General features: G+C 39.0%; 1 protein-coding gene across 1 annotated transcript in view; it reads left to right on the top strand.

Moving 5' to 3' along the window:
- Positions 1-17,374: 17,374 nt before the first annotated feature.
- Positions 17,375-22,356, top strand: part of LOC124722688 — a 207,157-nt gene continuing 202,175 nt past the window's right edge. The window contains exon 1 of the mRNA XM_047247830.1: positions 17,375-17,837. Within this exon, the coding sequence (XP_047103786.1) occupies positions 17,641-17,837 (197 nt within the window). The 5' untranslated portion in view covers positions 17,375-17,640. The remainder of the gene's footprint in view (positions 17,838-22,356) is intronic.

The following is a 22,356-nucleotide window of genomic DNA, read 5'->3' as shown; positions in this document are numbered from 1 at the left end:
CAACATGCATATCCCCAACAAAACCTGGGCGAGCCAAATGGTCTGTCGAAACCTCCTGCTGGTTCTCTGTCATGATACTTACACAGAAACTAAAATACAATGGATATTATAAAAAGGCTCTACATATTACCCCCTAAACATTGTTTGATATTTGTATGTATATATTTTCTCAAGTCAATAAATGTCGATTTTTGAAACACCAAGGTCTTTAGAGCTGGAGAACATGCTCGGATTAGGGCAAGGATGGGGAATGAAATAAATCAGACATGCCGTTTCAAAGGAACCATCCTGACAGTAGCCTGGAGTGATTTAAGGAAATCATGGAAAACGTAAATCTGGATGGCGAGATTAAGGTTTGAACTGTCATCCTACCAAATGTGAGTCTAGTGTGCTAAGCACTTCGCCATATCACTCAGTAAGTGCAAAATTCACCATACAATATTTCTCAATGAATCAGTTATGAACTGTGGTCATCAATAAATACTATTCTTGTTAGTTACTCCAATCTGATGCTACATTCTGACTTTTTGTATCACATATGAAATATTATAACCTCACTTCGCCCATTTGATACTTTACTAGGTGTAGTGATGTTTTGCTGGTATTCTTTCTGTTGTGAACACACCACTAGCTGACCTTTCCATTAATGGACGGGATGTTAACTGGCTCCTCAGAATAATGATTAATTACACAAATAAAAACAAAGCAGAACTGTTGAAGAAGTGTCTTACTTTCCCATGCACCTTTCAGTATATTTCAAAACAGCACGATAACATCAGAAGAATACCATATCACTTAGTTCAGTATTGGATGGATGAAATCAGAATATGAAATACGTTGCTTCTTACAAAAAATTGGAGTACACATAACTACAAAGTTGATGGGGTGAATATATCATTATTGCCACTACCAAAGGAATGAGCAATGAAAATAATAATAAATGTTCTTCACGCTTTTATATGGTAAATTTCTCAAAACCCTAAGTGAAAAAATACGAAAAGTGGCATCCAAACATTTTGAAACATCAAGATTTATTAGCTCGAAAAAATGTATACATACAAAGACATCAAATAATATTTAGAAGGAAACATGTCACCTTTTTACTTCTTCTGTTGTGTTTTATTTTCTTTCTCTGTGCTGATAACATAAAAACTCTTTTTCTCCTTCAACAGATCTGACTTTTTCACTTTCATACAATCATCCCCTTTTGAGGAAGAACGCTCACAGGAAAAACATTCAAGCCCTCATGGAAATTTTGGAACATCTCACGAAAGCACAGCACACCATAAAATTAAGACAAAGAATACCCAATAGCACAAAATCCACCAATAGAACGCAACGTTACGTTACTTTTCGATGATAGCTGACGATACCACTTCGTCTCCTCCACCAACTACATGAATATTCTTTGCGAGAATCCTTCACAGTGACATCGTAAGTGTAGGGAGTCAAGGTTACGTTACTTTTCGATGATAGCTGACGATACTAATTCCTCTCTTCCACCAACTACATCAATATTCTTTGCGGGAATCCTTAACAGTGACATCTTTTTTCACTATGTTCCGTTTCAGTCTGAGTGAATGTCACAATCTGGAAGGTGTTGTGGGATGTTTTGACGTGAACCTGGATCTACAGTGTGAATGGTACTTCAGTAATTCAGTAAGAATATTACAGTTATAATAACTGTGTACCTAGTTGCCAGATATGTAGGTGTTAGTGGAAATTTAATGTGGACTAGCATATCATTTTGAATATGTGTATCTGACTTTTGTGTAGAGGAAACAACAGCTCAAAGGCACTTCAAAATTAGATTTACTCATTCGAAAATAGTTTTCAAGCTACATTTCCTCCTGCGTCGACTACTCTTTTATTAATGTGCGACCCCTCCAAACGATGTCTACGACAAAGCCTTTCCAGTACTAAATATTTGTGGAACTGTTTTCTTTTGATTGACGTTTCAGTATGCTTTAATACTGCAGAACTATGTTTTCTCTTGAACGAATTATTTCTGTTGATGTCACCTTGCAAACAATGCCAGTGGATATTATGGTTGAACGGCTAGATATAGTTACTGGACTTCGAAGCCTATGATGTGGAGATGCATATGGAAGTTTACAGTTTCTGTGGAAATCCAGCTTTATTTCGCGCCGGTACAATGCGTTTTCCGCGCTGTTCTGAGAATGAATGTAAACCGACAGTTATCACGTTTTTGTACTCTCTTTTGGTATCAGTTACCCTAACACAATAACTTGTTGAAGACGATTAGCGTTGTTTGAGATTATTCAGAGTTGACTGTACAGAATAAAACATCAAAACATTGCACAATTTCAAATGGTGGCATGCACACAGACCATCACCGAAAAGGAACCGGAAGTTAAGGTCAGGGTTTCTCGGGAAGAAAGTTTTGACATTGATGCTGATCGGGGGAAGAGTGTCATCGTCTGCCAACATCGAAAGTTAACTATGTTCACCGCACTCACTCTTGTTATAGCAGTGAATTACATGCTTTTGCATCTCCTTAGTCTTCATTTTGATTACTTCGTTTCGTTTTGTGTGTCGCTGCAAATGTTCCATGATGACTGGGATATTTTTTACATTGACAGTTCCTCCAAAACAGGCGAGGAATCTGAAAGTGAAAAATGATTTAGGTATTTCAATAATCGAACTGAGTGGAATCTAAGTGGAAATGTCAGCACTATTGAAGGTGCTAAGTGCAGTTGTTCCTCACGTTATTTACTACATAGGAAAAAATCACAACGTTTAGGGGAGACAGGCTCTATCTATGGATTTATTATTGTCTGATGTGTTTTTATGCATATATTTTCCCTAGTAAACAAACCTTGACGTTTTGAAATATTTCAGTTCTCAGCAGTTTACCATATAAAATTGTATTCTGACTTTTTGTATCACGGATGGAATTTCATCAGCTCACTTTCACTGTTTGGGGCTGGGCTAAGTGAACTGACGTATTGATGAAGTACTGTCTAGTGTGACACTCCACCATTTGATGCAGATGTCGCTTAATGTTCTGTTCTATTGATGTCTATTGTAAATGGGTCTTAATTCTGTTTGCACTGTGAAAAGGTTTTCTGTTCCCTGTTAATAGTAACCTCTGTTAACTTGTATTGCTATTATAGTACATTTATAGTGTTTTATACCAGACCTGCCCAGGATCTGCGCTCCCAGAGCGTGCTAGCTCTCCATGAGTGCTGCTGAGTCTGCTGAGCGCTCTGGCTTCTCCAATCACTGCACTATTCCCAGCAAGTGTGTAAGAGAGAGTGCTTTATGCTGATTGCTGCACACACCAGAAACTTAGGAAGAGGTGTTTGCAACACAGTGCAACTATTTCTACGAATGTGTGTACTGCAGCATCCTTTTAAAGCAAGAGTTTATCACATGTGTTTATTTTCAACTTTTTATTTTTCTGCCAAAGCAATAACTTCTATTACACAACTAAGTAGGTGCATTATATAGTGTTAATATGGCTAGCAGAACTACATAAAGCTTTATCAACAGCTGTGTTGTTTATATGTCGATTTCTGAGTATGTAATACATCCAGGACTACGGTTCGTGTACAGTCAAACCACATACAGTCACATAAATTAAAATTTGTTACACCTTAACGTGGGTGATAAAAGTTATGTAGATTTCGTAATTGGAGAAAAGGCGGTCGTTGAGCTGGGTATTACAGTGTAGATCTAGCAACTCAACTTGGGTGTAATGGGTACATTAGCAGCCAAAAGCGGGAATGGTCTGACAAGTAGCTCAAAATCCATCTTCAGTGGTGGAATGTCTTCAGATCTCCTTGATAAATGTCTGGTCCACAAATGACTGGCTTGAGTTATGAGAAATGTTCCATGTCAAGAACTTTAAGATGATTTTTCCATATGATTTCCTTTTGTTTCATAGTATCAATGTTGTCCACTATATCTGTTATAAAATGATTCTCCCCTTGGATTAACACAGTTATATTCTGATTAAAATTACTTGTTAGTTGACACTCCACGCGTTCTAGCTGGTTTCCTCCATTCAAAGTTCTCAACGCCACACCTGAACAGTTCGTCATTGCCAAACTGTCACAACAATTAGTTCTTTTCCAGTTCCTTGTCTGGCTTTCTTTCTTGATGTGTTTGTGTCCCAAAGCCTGGGTCTATCACTTTTATTGCGTATTTCAGCACAAATGCTAACCACACCAAAGGCCCTGCGGAGTGGCTATACGGTATGAGTGCCGTGTCATGGATTGCGCAACCACACTTGCCGGAGGTTCGTGTCCTTGCTTGGGCATGGTTTCCTTAGGAATTCACACACACACACACACACACACACACACACACACACACACACAGAATGATGCTAACGAAATATGTATGTTTCATACATAGCACTAATCAAACACTACTAGATCTTTCTGCACAAAACGTGACACAGTGTCATTCATACAGATATTATGATCACAGATTGGCTTACATTAGATAAACTTCACACAATATTGTGTGAAGCCAAATTTTTGAAGGCTGTTAATTAATCCCCGTGACTGGGACTCCAGAGTCATAAATACAATAACCTTTTACAGTGTAGTGGCATAGTGGAGTGGTTAGCATAAACACCTGACATGTAGAAGATCGAAGGTTCGAATCTCGTCAAATACAGCGAAATATTTTTTTTTGTCTAAATCTTGACAAAAGACTTTGATTATCATTCTTCTTCTTCTTCTTCTTCTTCTTCTTCTGCTTCGTTAGGACCCTTCATGATCACTTGTGGTTTGTTTTGCACGTCTTATTTCTTTCCAATACCTCTTCATTCTCTCACTTCCTCGGTTTCTTTCTTCTTCTGTTAAAAAAAACTTTGATTTTGCTGTCTGGACACCTGTGTCCATCCACCAACCCTTTATACTTCTTCCTGTCCTATACTACCGCCTGCAGATTCTTTTCTTTTGTTCCTACAGCCTTCCAGTCATCTCTGACTTCCTTCACCCAGGTGTTTCCCGTATTGCGTGTTGTATTCCATATCTTCTTAGTCAACCTCTAATCATGCATCCCCATGATGTGCCCAAAAAACTCTTAACCTCCTCTCCCGTATCTCGCTCGAAATGGTTTCAATATTTTCATACAGTTTCTGTCGTGGTCTGTGCATCCAGATATCCCCACGTCTTTTGGTGCCCCATATGTCTCAAAATTTTCTACTTCTCCTTCTTGCCGAGTGTGATGTTTCAGATGCATACAGAGCAGCATTTCTTACAGTTGCTGTGTAATGTCGCAGTTTGGCATTCCGTGACAGATTTTCTTGCCATATGTTGTTTTCACTGCGTACTGAAGCTTCTGCAAAAGCTGTGCCCTGTCTACTGCGCTACTGTTGCTCTGTATGCCACCAGTTATCTTCTCCCCCAAATAACGAAAACTGTTGACTTTCTCAACCACTTGGCCATCTATCTTCCAGTCAGACTCAGTGTTCAATGTCTTCGTCTTCTTATATGCAATCTTCAGTCCGACTTTTTCTGCTGTTTCGGATAGATTTTTTAGTGCTGTCTTTGTCTGTTCTACTGTCTCATTTAAAAGTGCCATGTCATCTGCGAATGCCAGGCAGTCCACTGTTGCATTATATTTGACTTTGTACACTATTTGCACACCTTTGATCTTCATGTTATTATCTAGTTGTCTCCACTGTCTCACTACTTCGTCCAAAACCAGGTTAAATAAAGTTAGTGACAGCCCATCCCCTTGCCAGACTCCTGTTTTTATTTCGAAGCTGTCTGACAGCGTACTGCGATGCCTGATCCTGGCTATTGCTTAACATTTCCTTTATTATTGCACGTGTTTTAGCATCCAGTCCTCTGTCGTCTAACACATCAAGCAGATTACTTCTGTCAACTGAATCGTAGGCCTTTTGGAAGTCCACAAATGTCAGTATCATCTTTTTTCCTTTCCTGTGTCTGTGTTCTATCATCCTTTTTATTCCAAATATCTGTTCTGTACAGTTCCTCCCTTTTTTAAAGCCACACTGGTACTCTCCTATTGTCGACCCCAGTTGTTCTTCAACTCTGTTCAGCAAGATTCTCGACAAAACCTTGTATCCTATGTTCAAGAGAGAGATTCCCCTGTAGTTATTCAGTACTTTCTTGTCCCCTTTCTTGTGTAGTGGTATTATAATGGCTTCTTTCCACTCTATGGGCATTTTATTATTTCTCCAGATATCCATTATTATATTGTACATCCTTCTTTCTATTTCAGGCCCACTCCACTTGATCTCTTCAGCACAGACACCATCATTGCCAGAAGCCTAGTTGTTTTTGAGGTTTTTAATTGCTTCTGCTACTTCTGCCCTGCTGGGTACATTGTCTAGACTATCCTTCGTCCCTAGAGCGTAAGTGTGTCCACTTTACTGTCAGTACTTCAGCATTCAGCAAATCTCTAAAGTACCTAGCCATTTTCTCTCACACTTCTTTCTCGCCTATTTTTATTTTGCCATCTTGTCCTATTACAAAGGGTTCTTTTGCCGTAAAGCCTTTAATTCTGCTCTTCATTTCTCTGAAAAAGATCCGTGATTTGTGTTTCTGCAAGGCTGTGTTTGCTTCTTCAAGTTTCTCATTCCGTCTACTTGTCTTGGCATTTCTGATAGTTTTTCTAGCAATTTTTGTCGCATTCTGGGCGTTCGACCAGTCTTCTTGTTTTTTACAGGAATACAATTTCATTCATGCTTTCCTCCTGGTCTCGAATGCGTTCTCACATTCATCCATCGACCACTCCTGCCTCCTTTTCTTGTTGTTAGTAGCCAGTCGCACTGTTTCTTCTTCCATCAAATCTCTCACTCTCTTCCAATCATTCTGAACTACCATTCTCTTTGTATACTCTGCTCTGTGTTGTTTCAGAAGATCTAGGTCCTATGTTTCCTTGCTCTGTTGGGTAGCCATCTGCATTTTGTTTCGAGAAAGTAGTGATCTGATTCCATTCTGCTATTTTTCCTCACTTTCGTGTTCATAATCTCTCTATGATTCTTATCACTGATTGCTACATGGTGTAGCTGTTTTTTCCCAATCCTGTTTCCAGGGCTGGCCCACGTGGTTTTCTTGCTTGCCTTAGCATTCTAATGAGTGGTCATTATTCTCATCTTGTGTCTCCTACGCTAGTCCACTAATCTCTCACCATTCTTGTTTGTTCTCTTATGGGCTGGATAATCTCTCACAGGTCCTCTAAACTTCCTTTCTGTGCCTATTTGCGCGTTAAAATCTCCTACGAAAATAGTGACACCTCTTATGTCCACATCTGTCACTACTTTATTCAAAGTGGACTAAAAATGTTCAGTTCCTACTTCGTCTTTTTTGTTCTTCTCATTTGTTGGTGCATGGCATTTATTGTTGTATAGGTTTTGTTTCCTATTTTCATTGTCAGATTTGACAGCCTCTCGTTTATGACCTTCCACGCAGTGATACTATCCAGGTATCTATGATCCACTACAAAGGCTGTGCCAAACATAGAAGGTTGCTTTGGCCCCCCAGCAGCAGGTTTCACTTTCAGAATTATGGTTTAGATTGGATTTTGAGCTTCTGCTAGGTTCGCAGTTTTAATTTCGCACATGATGCAGGCTCCCCAGAATCCGATAGCCTGTTTGACCTCGGTCAACGAGGGATTAGCCCCCTGGGCGTATTTGTAATTATCACGTTTCATGACTGCTTCGCAAGCCGACGTTTCAACTTTGCCTACCACATTTGCAGAAGTGTGGTTACTACTAAGGTGGTTAGCCCCAGAGGATGTAATCAGGCAGCCCCACTGGGATCAGACGCCTTTTGTGACCACTTCACTGGAGTACAGACGACACTCAGTTGTGAGAAGGTTCATCCGTCTTGATGACAGTTGGGATTCGCCAGATCTTCTTTTGAAGTGACTGGCCATCTTCTTTCACCCCTCAAGTCGTTGCCCTTTGCACGCTACGATTTTGATTGAGAATGATAAGGAAAAAAGATAGGCTTAGGATAGTATAAGATAGGATGCAGGATATCGATAGGTCGTTGTGGGACATTATATCATTCTTATTTAATTAACTGGTTGAAATGGAATTTTTTTATTTCTGATACTTTGCCACGTCATTTTGATCATTGTTCTGAGTTTTTTCTGTTCTTACCTTTCTTCCTCTCATTCTTTTTTCGTTTGGAATTTACTTATGTCGCCTACAATCTGCAGCCAACTGCCTACCAGGATTGCTCATCGGTTAGTAATGCAGCATGTGAGGATTATTTCTGGTAACGAGTGACAGAGAGAAATTACGGATTGCTTTTACCGCTAAGAGTGAAATTTTGCTGCTGAAGATGGCTGTGCAAACAAATATATTACGAAATTTTTCTGTCTTGAGCTTCGTCATTGAAGTTAGCCTTAAACGTCATGAACGAAGCAATCGTGATTTTATTTTCGCCTCAGACTGTTGATAGCTGTTTTTTCAGATACACTGCACGTCAGGGGGTTGTGGTTAGGTTACTACATGAGTTTAAATCCAGCGCCACAAAAGCCATTGTCTGCCACAGTTCAGTCAGTCATTGGTCACTTAAAATCGGCTGTCGACAAAGCATCTTCCATTTCCGTCACACCCCGTGGCAGCTGCTCCCAACATTTCTCTGTGTTACACATTAACAGCATTTGTGAAGTGTCAGCTGTGTTCGTACGTCGTTTGTAACTCAGCAGTAGTCAGAGGCAGGCGTGGTAACACTGTAGTGGCAAGCGACAGATGTCAATTATCAAGTAATTTTAAATCAGGCTAAAATGAATCCAAATAATCAGTGACATTGATCATAACAGGTTTTGTCTCCACTCCACTTATGCGTAACTCATTGTTGTCCGCAATGGCCGCCTTGAGTTCGGCAGTCTTGGCTGTCGTTCATCAGAAAACAAGTTCATTATATCATCTTTGTGGTTGGAGCTGTAATGACGCTCCAATAAGATTTATCCCAGCCAATAATAGAGCAATACCATGTTAAGCACTTTGCATGGCCAATAAACAGTACGAAAATTATGGCAATTCCGATTTGGTATTGAACAATGTGGAGTATCTAATTTTCCTTTTTTGACAAATGGGTAGACGCCATAGTATTCCCAATGCAGAGTATAAATCTAATTTAATGCAAGTAATGTGGCGAGCAAATTGCTTGTCATCTGACAAGCCGACTGCTTTGGTATGGTGATGTCCAACTGCAGCCTTCATTTCCCGTTTCCCGTCACCTCTCAGCCCCTCTTGCTGCTGCACTCAGAGCACTAAGCAGGAGCACAACTGGAACACTCACCTGTCTTATACTGATAAATCATTAATGGTTTCGCCATTTTAAGGTTACTGCATTTAATTGAAAGTACTTCAAAAACATTTCAATTCTCTCAGCCCAGCCACAAACAGTGAAAGTGAGGTTATGAAATTGCTAAGATGGTGAAACCAATAATAACTGATTTGAACAGCTACTGGGTGTGAATTAGTAATTTCTATCCAGCACCTTTTACACATTACAGTAACAGAAATTATTATGCAGAATGGAAGGAGTTGTCAAAGATAAATGTTTTCAGTTTGTTTTCAAATTTTAATTCGCTATCTGTCAGGCGGTTTATGTTGCTGGGTAAGGTATCAAATACTTTAGATGCAGCCTTGTGCTCCCATTTGGTGGTAACAACAACCATAATGAGGGGTAATAAATGTTATTTTTCTTCTGGTATTGTAATTATGTACATCAATGTTCCTTTTGAACTACAGTGGATTATTTGCAACAAGTTTCATTAGGTGGTAAATTAACTGTGAAGCAGCAACCACAGTGTCCAACCCCTTAAACAGGTGTCTACAAAATGATTGTGGGTGTGCATCACATATTTCTCTTACAGTACATTTTGGAGCAATGAAGGCTTTCTTTTCTAAAGGTGATTTATCCCACAACATTATTCCATAAGACATTATTGCACGAAAATATTTAAAATATGTCAACTTATTGATTTATCTCTGCCCAAGGTTTGCAATGATTCCAAGTGCAAATGTGGCTGAACTAAGTTGCCTTAGGAGCTAAAAAAGGTGCTTTTTCCAGATTAAATTCTCATCACTAGGGAGACCTAAGCATATTGGAGTGTTCACCCTTCTTATTATTTCCTCACCATGTGATACACCTGTTGTTGGTGTACTACCACTATATGCGAAGAATGGAATACATTGTGTGTTTTTAAAATTGAAAGTAAGACCTTTCCAGGATAATGAGTCAATAATACTTTTAAGAACATTGTTTACCATTTCTTGGTTTTCTGTATGTATAGTTACATTGATTACTGTCATCTGGAAAGAGAACTAATTCTGCTTGTTGCATTTTAGATGGAAAATCGTTTACACATATGACGAACAATAGTGGATCCAAGATTGATCCTTTGGTCACCCCATATGTGATTTCTCCACTGTCAGAATAATGTCCCTGGACTACATTGGTTGAATTACTGAGTACAGTTATCTGCACTATTTTAGTAAGATATAACATTATCCATTGCTGGGCTATACCATTAATCCCATAAAACTTCAATTTATCTAGGAGAATGTTGTGATTGTTGTCAAATACCTTCAATAGGTCGCAGAAAATACCGACTGGTGCTATTTTATTATTCAATGGTTGTAAAATTTGGTGAGTGAACGTGTAAATGGCATTCTTAGTAGAACATCTCTTCTGAACTCCAAACTGTGATATGCTGAGGATATTATTGTTGCTCAGGCGAGATATTACTTTAGAATACACATCTTCTCAAAAGTTTTAGAAAATAATGTCAGCAGTGAAACAGGTCAGCACTTATTAACATCTCTCCTATCACATTTCATATGGTGGTATTTGACAATGGTGTATTTCAGTCTCTCTGGAAAAATGCCTTGAGTTAACGATGCATTATGTATTTTCGATAAGACAGGGTGTATTACATGGGATCAAATCTTTAGTACTCAATTGGAAACATCGTCAAAACCAGATGGGTTTTTGCTTTTAAGAGAATATATAACTTTATTTATTTCAGAAGGGAAGTTGGTGATACATTCATATGACTGAATTTTGTGAGAATTGCTTTTGCAACATACTGCTGTGATTTTTCTCTTGAACTGTTCGTTCCCATGCTTCTTACTAAGTTTAAGAAATGATTATTACAAATATTTGCTACCTGTAACTCTTCATTTACAGCCCTTCCATTCATTTCAGTAGTGATATTATGTTGTTTTGTGGCTGCTTGTCTTGTGTCTCGTTCCACTACATTCCATACAGCCTTAAGTATAATGTTGGAATCACTAATGTCTGACATAATGGGCATGTTCCTTTATTTTTAACAACTTTAGTAATTCTGAGTAGTTTTTGTAGTGTATAACTACTGCAGGATCTCTCCTTGTTCTTGTCAACAGACACATTTCCCTTTTCCTTTCACAGCATACTTTAATCCCTTTAATGATCCATGGTCTTTCACATGGCTGTTAAATGTGCTTTCTGATTAGCTTTTGTGGGAAGCTATTTTCAAATAATGATGCAAATTTGTTATTGAATGGATGAAATTTCATGTTAGCATTTCATTATAAATTTCATCCAAAGTCATCTCGTTTGAAATGTCATTGAAAACCAGAAAGAAATTTTCGCTCTGCAGCGTTTTTAGCACTTCCCTGCAAAATGCAAAGGTCTTGAGTTCGAGTCTCAGTCCTGCACACAGTTTTAATCTGCCAGGTAGTTTTATTATTGAAAACATTTGTCCTAGGGTCTTTAATTATTGTAATTGATGTCCATTGAGAAGTATCCAGAGTGTAAGGCAGTATCTTATCCATCTTAACTAACTGTGATTAACGTTCAGAGAGGGCATTTGCTACAGGGTAAACAGTTATTTTCTTGTTTTGAGCGCCACCAAAGAAGAAGTTAGGGTCACAATCTTTTTATCCACCTCTGTTGGAAATTGATGTACTGGGATCAAATTGCAGGATCCCAATAAGGTTTCCAGATCATTTTTCGTTTCGGAATCCCTTCAGTAATCTACACTGATATCACCACAGACCATCAATCGCTTGCTGCTGTCTGACAGCTAGCATAGTAAGGAATCGAAATTACTTATAAACAGTTGAAAATTTCCCAGTGATGATCTGTCTACAGTTACAATTAAAAATGAACCAGTTTTCAGTATTAATTTACAAGCGCACATTTCTATGTGCTCGTCACCACAAAATTTACTGGTCTCAATGTTTTGAACTTGTGTTCTGTCTTAATATGTCTAAAAATGTCTCCTTTCCCAGATTAGTTCTGCATGAAGAAGCTCCTAGGGCGTAATCTTTTGTATGAAACCTATATAACCCTGTATTTATGAGGCGTTCAGACAGCCATAAGAAATCTATCTTTTCAGAGTTCTCTAAATTTTCTAAACAGACAAGAAGCTCGTTCACCTTATAACGCCAGTCCTCTAACATGTTGATGAAATAAGCTAAACTTACTTTTCTGTGCAGTCTCAAGTATTTTGTGGGCTTCTGTTATTCTGACTTCTTTCAAACCAGTGTGTTGAGTCTTGATTCTGACTTGAAAACAGATTGTTTTCTGACACCAGTAACAACAGGGACCTTGCCTTGTGTGATGATGGCCCCTCATACATTTTCTGCAACAATCTCCTGTTCAAATGTTGGCCATGCTCAGTATATACTCCTTTCCCAATTGTAGCAACAGGCACTGCACTCATGAAATTTCATTTCAGTCAGCAGTAGTCTGCTCAACGCAGTGCTCACATGGTTCACAACAGTCTTAACTCAGCACTGGTCATGGCGCTGCAGGAACTCCACAAAATTCACAGATGTGTGGGTAGCTGCTACACCTGTTAGGTTATCCATAATGGTGTAATTTCTGTCCATAACACAGACTGTTATCCACTCAACCTACTACAATAACCTGATCGCCTTTGCCAAAATCTTTACACAAATTTCCAATGTCGTCTGCCTTCTGGCTAAGGCTAGGACTTGGCTTCACAATACTTGTGATCAGGTATCTTGTTCTTAGTTTATACTGTACCATCTGGCCTACACCCCTCCAATATCTACTACCTAGCAAGAAGACTTTTCTTCCTACTCCCTTTTGGTACTGACCTACACTTAGTTTCTTTGCTAGAAGTCTGCTGCACCAATGATTCTCCCCCTCCTACTTCAGGTAACGAGTCAAATTTATTTGCTACTATTAGCTCAAATGTAGATGAAGTTGAAAATATGTTCTCCTTTTGCCCATTGCTTGTTGCAGTTTGCAAAATCGTTTTCCTCCTTCAGCCTTTATAGTTCAAATTTCCTGCGTTCTAATTCAGTGTGAAGGGCGCAAATCTTTGCCTCCTGTTCTCTTGTCTTTTCTGCGTAGCCTACAGTTCTGTTCGGAGTGTCTCACGTCACCAAAACGTGTAGCTGCGCTGACGTTTTTGACCATCATGTGACCATACCCACGCAGCTTCAGACAACACATGCCTGCACATGTTCTACCAATTTGAAAGTAATTGCTAGAAGTGTGCTACTCTTTCCTACTCCCATATCACCTGCTTTTTCTTATTTTTTTTGTTCCTTTTGTTTTATATTTGCTGCTGGAATTTACTTACTTCTTCCACAGTTTATACTGTTAAATAGATGAATACAGCAAGAAGGTTCAAAATGATGTAGGCTGCAGCAATTGTCCACAGATGAAGAGGCTTGCACTGGATAGGGTAGCGTGGAGAGCTGCATCAAACCAATCTTGGGACTGAAGATTACGAACAGAAACATTTTTTTCTATGTGTGTCAGAAGCACCATGGATACAGGAATATAAAAAAATGAATAGCACACAGAAAAAATTAATTACAGGCATATGAAAATATATATACAAATCTGTGTGCACAGAAACAAAATGTTATAGGCATTTGGCCCATAAGCGGGCTACGTCGACAGCATTTGGGGTTGCCAACATCAGCTCCTCTAAAGTGCAGTGTGAAGGACATTCAGGGCAGCTATACATGTGCTGGGTCGTCTGCACCTCTCCACAGTCGCAGAGATTAGATGTAGTAGAATATCCCCACTTCAGAAGGTTATCTCTTGACTGTGCAGTGTTGGTGCGTAGCCTGTTTAATGATCTCCAGACCACCCAGTCCTCATCGTAACCTGGTGCCAATTCTTCCTTTGGTTCCATCCAGTGCCCTTCTCCCGACCGCTTCCATCTCTCCACCCTAGATCCAGGTTGTTCGCTAAAATCTTCGGTTGCTCTGAGAAAACTGCGTCTAGATTTCAAGCCTTTGGTGGCTGGCTGAGTTTTGTGGAGGGGGTGGCTCTCTGCCATCTCAGCCCTCGCTCTTTCACTATAGGCTGTCGCTTCTCTTCGCACTGCAGGAGGTGCAATCCCAGCAAGATGGTAGAGCTTGTCTGTTGGCGTCGGTTTCAGACATCCAGTGACGAGCCTGCAGGTCTCGTTCAGAGCAATGTCGACCTGTTTAGCGTGGGTAGGGTTGTACCAGACACTGCTTGCATATTCGCCTGCTGGGAAGCAAACTGCTAGTGCTGTGGTCCTCACTACCTCTGGCTTTGCGCCCCAGGAGGAGTTCGTTATTTTCCGATTATTTCTGCTGCTCACCTTCATTTTGGTGTTAATACAGTGCTGCTTATACGTCAGAGCCCTGTCTAGGGTTACTCCTAGGTATTTGGGGTTAACGTAGTGTTCTGTAGGATTGTCATGTTGCTTCTGGAGTGAAAGGATCAGCCGGTATACAACCGCCCAGGGGACGCCCGAGTATGTGTATTGCATTCACATATTCTTCGTGGAGGCTCCTTTCTTGTCCCTCAACAGCAACACCTATTTGAACAGTCACAATGTCGTAACAGCAACATTGTGACTGTTCACATAGTCTCCTATTACTTGCCCATTACATAATAAAAAAAACAGGAGCCTGCATAACGTAAATACAAGTTAATGGTAGAATAAATTAATTCTTAAACATGGGCTTATAGGAGGTTTGAGTCTTGCATCCTTCAAGCTCTAATAGCCTGTTTTGTATTCTGAAAACTCGCTTAGCTGTTGCCAAATTACCTCACAAAATGACGCAACATTGAAGGTTGAAAAGAAAGTAGGCATGGTAGGTATCCTTAATTGTTTTTTGCGTGACATCCATATTTTAAATATCATTCAGGCTGATGTTATTTACATTTTCCATCACATACTCAGTGACAGATAAATAAGTACACTGCACCAGCCGGTAATCACACACCTAGATCTCAGAGGACATGGTCAGCACATACTCAGTACGTGTACAGCATGCTAAAAAAATGGTTTCATCCTCCAAAAAGCAGAAACTATTCTAAATGAAAAACAGTTGCTTAAACGCTACACTTTCTTCTGTTAACATTTTCTTGTCTGTATCAGTATCTATGAGAACTATATTATACACTAACAATATTCCAGTGGAAAAAAATCTCTCAAAGGAATATTTAATACAGTGTGTGACTGAATCATATAGGGCATCCTTCTCTATAATTTGCAACATTAATTGTATTACCATTGCACGCTAAAAAGATGCCTTATTCCGAAAGTAAACAAAACTTGAATGAGTCATCCATCACAAAAAGGTGATGTACACAGACATGATCATACATATGGTAATAATCTTGATTTCGCTTTTAGGCTGAATAAATCTCAGTAGCTTTAACTTCACTGGAATGATGATATCAAAAAGTACCTTTATCAGTCATACAAACATCTAGAAAAATATTAGTTTTGTATCCTGCACTAAGCAGTAACAGGGAAGTGTTTATGAAATTTGAAGGTTTTTTACTTGGTTTAGACAAACAGTCACACAATACTGAAGTAATTCATATGCATACAGTTATAATTACACTTACAATGTCTATGTAAATGTATTTAAAATAATCCCCAATGTGCCAGCAGTGCGTGGTATCGTCTTATTGTACTACTTTTGCAGGAAAAGCTGCAATGCTATAACACATTTCCCAATACTTAATGCATGATGATAATTAACTAGATGACATACATTACAAAAAAATGTTGACCAATGTTTAATCTCGAGCCTACTTCAACAACAGGGTCATACACATCTGTTACAAAAATAGTACTCACATACTTTCTGTCAGGTGAAAATTGTTAAGCACAACAGAAATGTAATTGGCACCAATAACAGTCAGCCATTTGTAGTATACTCGGTAATTTGTTTAGTGGATGTAGATAACTGAAGGATCAAAACGGGGAAAAGTATACAAATTTCAAAGCTACGAATATACAGTCACATTTAACTCGAGCATAGAGTTCAGCACCAGATGTTCTTCTGTCAATGCAGCCAGTCATGTACAGCAGCTAGTCACGTGATATCGGTTTCTGGTCCAAAACGTCAACGCAGCCAGGCGTTTTACTGGCACAAGGCTCTCGCCAGCTCCATGGGAGGTCCTCGCTGAGTTCCTCATTCAGCTCCCCGTTACAGTCACCCAAGTGAAATTCAAACCCACAGTCTTCACATATCATTTCCTCCTTGACTACCCTCCGGCAAAATCCACACTTTTCACGCATTGCAAGTCCGATCACTGCTGAAAAACAGAATTGAATCACTTAACACACTTCACATAACACTAATTTTCGTTATTTACGAGCCACAAAAATTCGGCCAACAGGTTAGGGCTTTCAGGAATATGATATAACGTAAAAATCAATTATTTTCCTAACAACAAGAACTCAGAACTCACTTAACTGCAGCATGTCATTTAACTTAATCGTGATAGAATGTAACTTTAATGTACGCAAACTGAATGTAGACAAATTATCAGTGCAAAAGTTCCTAAATGAACAATTAACGATTTACGCTACTTACTGGAAATATGTACTTAATAATGAATGGACAGTCTCTACTTAAATTACCGAGAAGAAAAACGGAACAGTGAAATGCGATTCTCTAAGTTACCCGAGCCAGAACGTAAACAAAGCTATGACTACAAGCCGACCTTACAATCGTTTCGCGTGTCCTGGAATAATATATAAAGAAAAGTGATAACTTTAATAGTAAGTTTAAAAAAACACTAATACACTACTCAACGAATAATTTATATTGCACTAACTGTTATTACAATTTAAATAAGTTATCTTTACGAGAACGCTAACGCTCGACCGCCTCGACTGACGCGGACTGATTACCGTTGTTTACGTTGCGCCGTCGTCTTGAAACATAAAGTTCTTCATTTTTAACCATTTTTCTACGAAAGAAATGGTTTTTGTAATACACTAAATGTATTCTGGAGCGATGCCACAAATATTTTCTCTTCTGCATTCGACTAGTCGAATGCAATTAATCGATTATACGGTTGTTGCGTTACTCGCTGTGGGTGTGCTTTGGATGCCGAGAATGTTTGATAATACGAAAGTATTGACCCGTTAGGAGTGTCTGAATCGATAGGCAGGGTCTCGGTGTTGAAGCGTTTGCAAGTCGGTTTGTTTGGGAATATTAGGCGGGGATGCGTGTTGATTACTTGTAGGGGACGTTTGTTTGGCGTTGTACCCGTTGCAACGTCAAAATATGTAGATGGAGTTCTAAATTGTCGGTGTAATAGCCGTTAAGTCGGCGACTTGTTATGGCCGTTTAAGTTCGTAGTTTGCTTTGTATAACATCTGCCGCGTATATAATCGTTCATCAATTAGTTAAACATGGAGGAAGACAGGCCACCCGCAAACAGCATCGATATGCGTCGCGTTCTGATACAGGCATTGGGCGGTATTTCACAAGAAAAGAAGAAAGGCAAACAAGTGAAAAAGCAAGCAAAGCAGCTGAACACTCCTGTAGGAGAACAAAGTCAACGCCGAGAGACTAACACAACCCAAGCAGGACCACACGAAGAAGAACTGTAAGTGTGAACAACTGTCACACATTTATTTGCCATTCTTCCCAGAACTGAGTCTCACTTGTTTATTCAAGAGTTGAAATTTTTGACATTTCAGGCATAGAATGTTTATGATCTAATCAGAAAAATTTATTTTTACAGTAGTAGTTTTTCTTCCAGTTCATCTGATAGCCGTAAAGAGATGTATTGATACTAGATGAACTGTGTAAATAAAAAAATTCCCTTGTTCGTTCCATTCGGTTTTGACGTTTTTTTGATGTCCATGTTTGGAAAATATCTGTGCTGGGTGTATACATGGACGTAAAGAAATCATAATAAAATAATATACCTATACACAGTAAAATATTGTTTGTGTACTGTGTATTCTTAATTATGTTATCTCTAATGAAATGAAAAATCTGTATTTGTTTTAGCTGCGTGAGATCTTGTAACATTATTTCCCTTTTACGCTACTTCCTTTCTACTTTCTTGTAGCCGGTAAAACTATTGGCAACTAAAATGGCCGACGCTCTGCCTAAATATATTTTTCTCATGTGTGTAATGTAAAATAAATATGGAAGTGTATATTGTGATTCTGCTAACGATTTAATATTCCATTGATCGACTATGACTGACGTTCTTAAAGTGGAGTTAAATGCAATAGATGTTTGGCAACAGTACTTTTCAAATACTCAACATAGGCCTACCTTAATATTGTCTAAGAATCAAGATTGTCTCTCTCTTCATGGTGGTGTCCTCTCTGGCATGAAATACCAGCTGCAGTTCACACTTTGTAATTGGTACAGTTTTCAAATTAAACCTTTATATTACATTGCTTTCAAATAAGTCTTTGCAACTTTATTTCCTCTCAAGCCCGCCCCCTCCCCCCCCCCCCCCCCTCCCGAAGTGTTGCATCAGGGATTATTGCAAAGCAAGGGGAAAAAAGCAGAAGCTTAATAAATACACTCTCTGGGTAAAGCATTTTTTTTTGTAATGTTGGTGTAGTTTGCAGATGGAACATTGACGCTAAGAAATATGGTAATTGTTGATTGACTGATTGTGAATTCTGATCAGTGAAATACTGGTATAGTTTTATATTCTGTGGTTAGTCCCTTCCATGACATTGCAGAAGCCGATCTCGCTCCCCCCCCCCCCCCCCCCCCCCCCCCCCCCCACGCCTCTGGGCATTCCATGCTGTGTGATCTAGAGGGTTGTAGCATGACAATCACGGATTTTGTATTAGCAATCAAGCCTGATCCCTTGGAAAACTTTCACTATCATTAATTAAATAATCCCGGAGATATAATGATTTGTTTGTCCTCGTAGCACAGCTCTCAGTGGTCCACCCGTGAGTTTTCGGCCAATTTGAGAGATACCATCACCGGCAAGATTTTCTTGAAAGTAACAAAACTAAGCAAACTTTTACAACTTGATGCGCTTACACGTAATAAAAAAAAAAGATTTCCTGAGCGATGTGCCAATGGATAATTTGAAACGTAGTCGGCCGAAAAAATAAAGTAAAACAAGGCTGGTAAGTTTAGCTCTTAATACTTCCGGACGTGAATGCAGAATACACCTGAAACCTTACACCCAATAACTTTACCTAAACAAAGTGACAGTGTATGAAATTTAATTCATAGTTTACAAACTGAGCGCAAAGTTGACGATTATTCTAAAATTCTTTTAAAACGCTTCCATGTGAAAGACCCTGTTCTAAACCACCTAAAAACTATATTTGGTTTTGCAATGCCAGCATATAATGCACTAAAAACAACAAGATGGAAGTGTATTGAAAAAGAGCCCATATTCCTCTGTTACTTAAGATATCTGACATGTCTTTATTCTACAGTTGTTTAGTACCCTCCCTAGTCTTGATGACTAGGAAGTTAGATAAAGTGCAAATAACTCGAGAAACGTCAAACTGGGACTGGCTGATCGTGACCTATTTCTGTTTTTCTGTTTCGTAAATTAACTGTGCATTACTAACCCAGCGGATATCATGGTAGTAAAGCTGTTGCACAACAGCTACAGCACACATCGTATAAATAGCCCGTAGGTTTTATACCATTGTCACATTGTGTAAATTTTGGTTAAGTTCATAGCAGTTTTCTAAAATTTTTTAATGGATCTGTGTTACAGAGAATTATTAGTGTGTCCATTATTGTGTAATGCTCTTGGTGTGCTGGTTTAATTCTGGTTTAAGGTACAGCGTACTTTGTGTTAGCATAATATGCTGTTAATGCGGAACATTAGTGTACTGATGGAATTATTGTATAAATGTCTTGCTATGATCCATGGTGGCTTAACCACTTTTGGTTCCTTTGAAAGTGAGAAAACTAGCATACCCATCACCATAGGGGTCACGCCCGATAGCTGTGCAAGAGCAGCCACGGGGAAGTTTCTTTACCACTGGCTCCAAAGCTTGGTAAAGATTTCTTTGCACAGGATCCCAAGCTGATGATACATTTCTATAAGTGTCAGAGGCCAAAGCTACAGGTAGAAAAGTTCCCTTGTATGATCCTAAGCTTATATTTATTTCAATTTTTTACCTGTTTCGTCAATTTGCTGTAGAATGTCGTCCGGAAAACGACACTACTGGCCAGAGGATGTCACTGATGGGATTGACCGGGAAGAAATTTTGATAATACAGAGAATACACTTTTCAAATGTGGTTACTTCAAATTATTAGAGCCACAAAAAATAGAAAACTATTCTTTTTATTGTACTCTATATTCGAATTTCATTTTCTATAAAGAGAATTTTGTACGAAAACTTCCTGGCAGATTAAAACTATGTGCCGGACCGAGACTCGAACTCGGAACCTTTGCCTTTCGCGGGCAAGTGCTCTACCAACTGGGCTACCCAAGCAAGACTCACGGCCCGTCCTCACAACTTTACTTCTGCCAGTACCTCTTCTCCTAAATTCCAAACTTTACAGATGGTCTCCTGCTCAGGTTCACAGTTTTAATCTGCCAGGAAGTTTCATATAAGCGCACACTCCGCTGCAGAGTGAAAATCTCATTCTAGAATTTTGTATAGCCAAAAAAATTACTGATTTGCATTTTTTTAAATTTTTTTTATACTGAAGCTATTTCCTAGTCATCAGGACTTTTGATAATTTCCCCAGAGAGCATTTTTTTGCCTTTTATAATCCCACTGCAAAACGAAATATAGTATTTTAGGTGGTTGAGAGCATGGTATTTCTAATGAAAGCAGTTTAAAACATTTTTGACATTTCTAGAAAGATCGTCAAATTTGCGCTCAGTCTATAAACTATTGGAAAGCAGTAGGAGAATGAAATTTTATATTATAAGACCTTGTATTGGTAAGTTACTGCGTGCAAAGCTTCAGGTTTATCCCGCAATCACTTCCGGAGAGATAAAGCAAAATACTGCCTTTTCTTCCAAAGCCTTTTTCTTTTGCCGACTTTGCTTCACCTAGTCGTAGTCTTTTAGCGCCTTATATGATCGCAGTCCAAAACAAATTTAGTTTTTTAGGTGTTTCAGAACGTTGTCTTTCTTATGAAAACGGTTTAACAGAGTTTGCAGAAGACACTTTTGTAAAAGTGGGCCGGCCGCAGTGGCCGTCCGGTTCTAGGCACTTCAGTCCGGAACCGCGTGACTGCTACGTCGCAGGTTCGAATCCTGCTTCGGGCATGGATGTGTGTGATGTCCTTAGGTTAGTTGGGTTTAAGAAGTTCTAGGGGACTGATGACCTCAGATGTTGAGTCCCATAGTGCTCAGAGCTATTTGAACCATTTTTGTAAAAGTGGGACGCAAATAATCATTTTTGGCGTATTTAGAAAATTCGTCGACTCTTCGCTCTGTTTGTAAAGTAATGGAAAGCAGTATGAGAATGAAATTTTATATTCTGAGGCCTTTTCTTGGTAAGTTATTACGTGCAAAGTTTCAGGTGTATCCCGCATTTACTTCCGTAGATATGAAAAGCTAGACTTCACTTTTTTTTCGAACGTCTTATTTTTCAGCTGGCATTGCTTCAAATTATCCATATGCAAATCGCCCAGGAAATTTTTTATATTACCTCTCTTAAGAGAACGCAAAAAGTTGTACAAGATTGCGTAGTCTTGTTTCTTTCTTGGAAATATTGCTTGAGATGATATATCTAAAAGTTGCGGAAAACTCACGGGAGTACTGTTCGCAGCTTTGCCATGGGTCAAACAAATGACTATATTCCTGGAACTATTGAATCAGTGATCGTGAAACTTCTGTGGTTTCGATTAATTACTCAGTGCAAGACTCTGAACTGGTCCCTTTTAAAAGTACACAGCCAGAGTCCTTCCTTGTCCTTGTTCATCCCAAGTTTCTGGTCCATCTTTAATTACCTCATTGATGACAGGACATAATTTATTTTCCTTTTATAATCCTATGGACTGTGGTAACCAAGGGATTCAGAGCCTTTTGACAGTCATAAATCTATTGTTTCAGTACTGTATCACTTGCTGCAGAAAGTTTGCTGTTATGGAATACTCATCCTGAGTTGCCATTGGGTGGTTAAGTTAGATATGATAGACAGAAAACAGCAC

Source organism: Schistocerca piceifrons, chromosome X, assembly GCF_021461385.2.
Source record: "Schistocerca piceifrons isolate TAMUIC-IGC-003096 chromosome X, iqSchPice1.1, whole genome shotgun sequence".
In the NCBI taxonomy this organism is placed as follows: domain Eukaryota; kingdom Metazoa; phylum Arthropoda; class Insecta; order Orthoptera; family Acrididae; genus Schistocerca; species Schistocerca piceifrons.
Note: the sequence above shows the minus strand (reverse complement) of the source record. Positions and strands in the feature narration are given on the sequence as shown.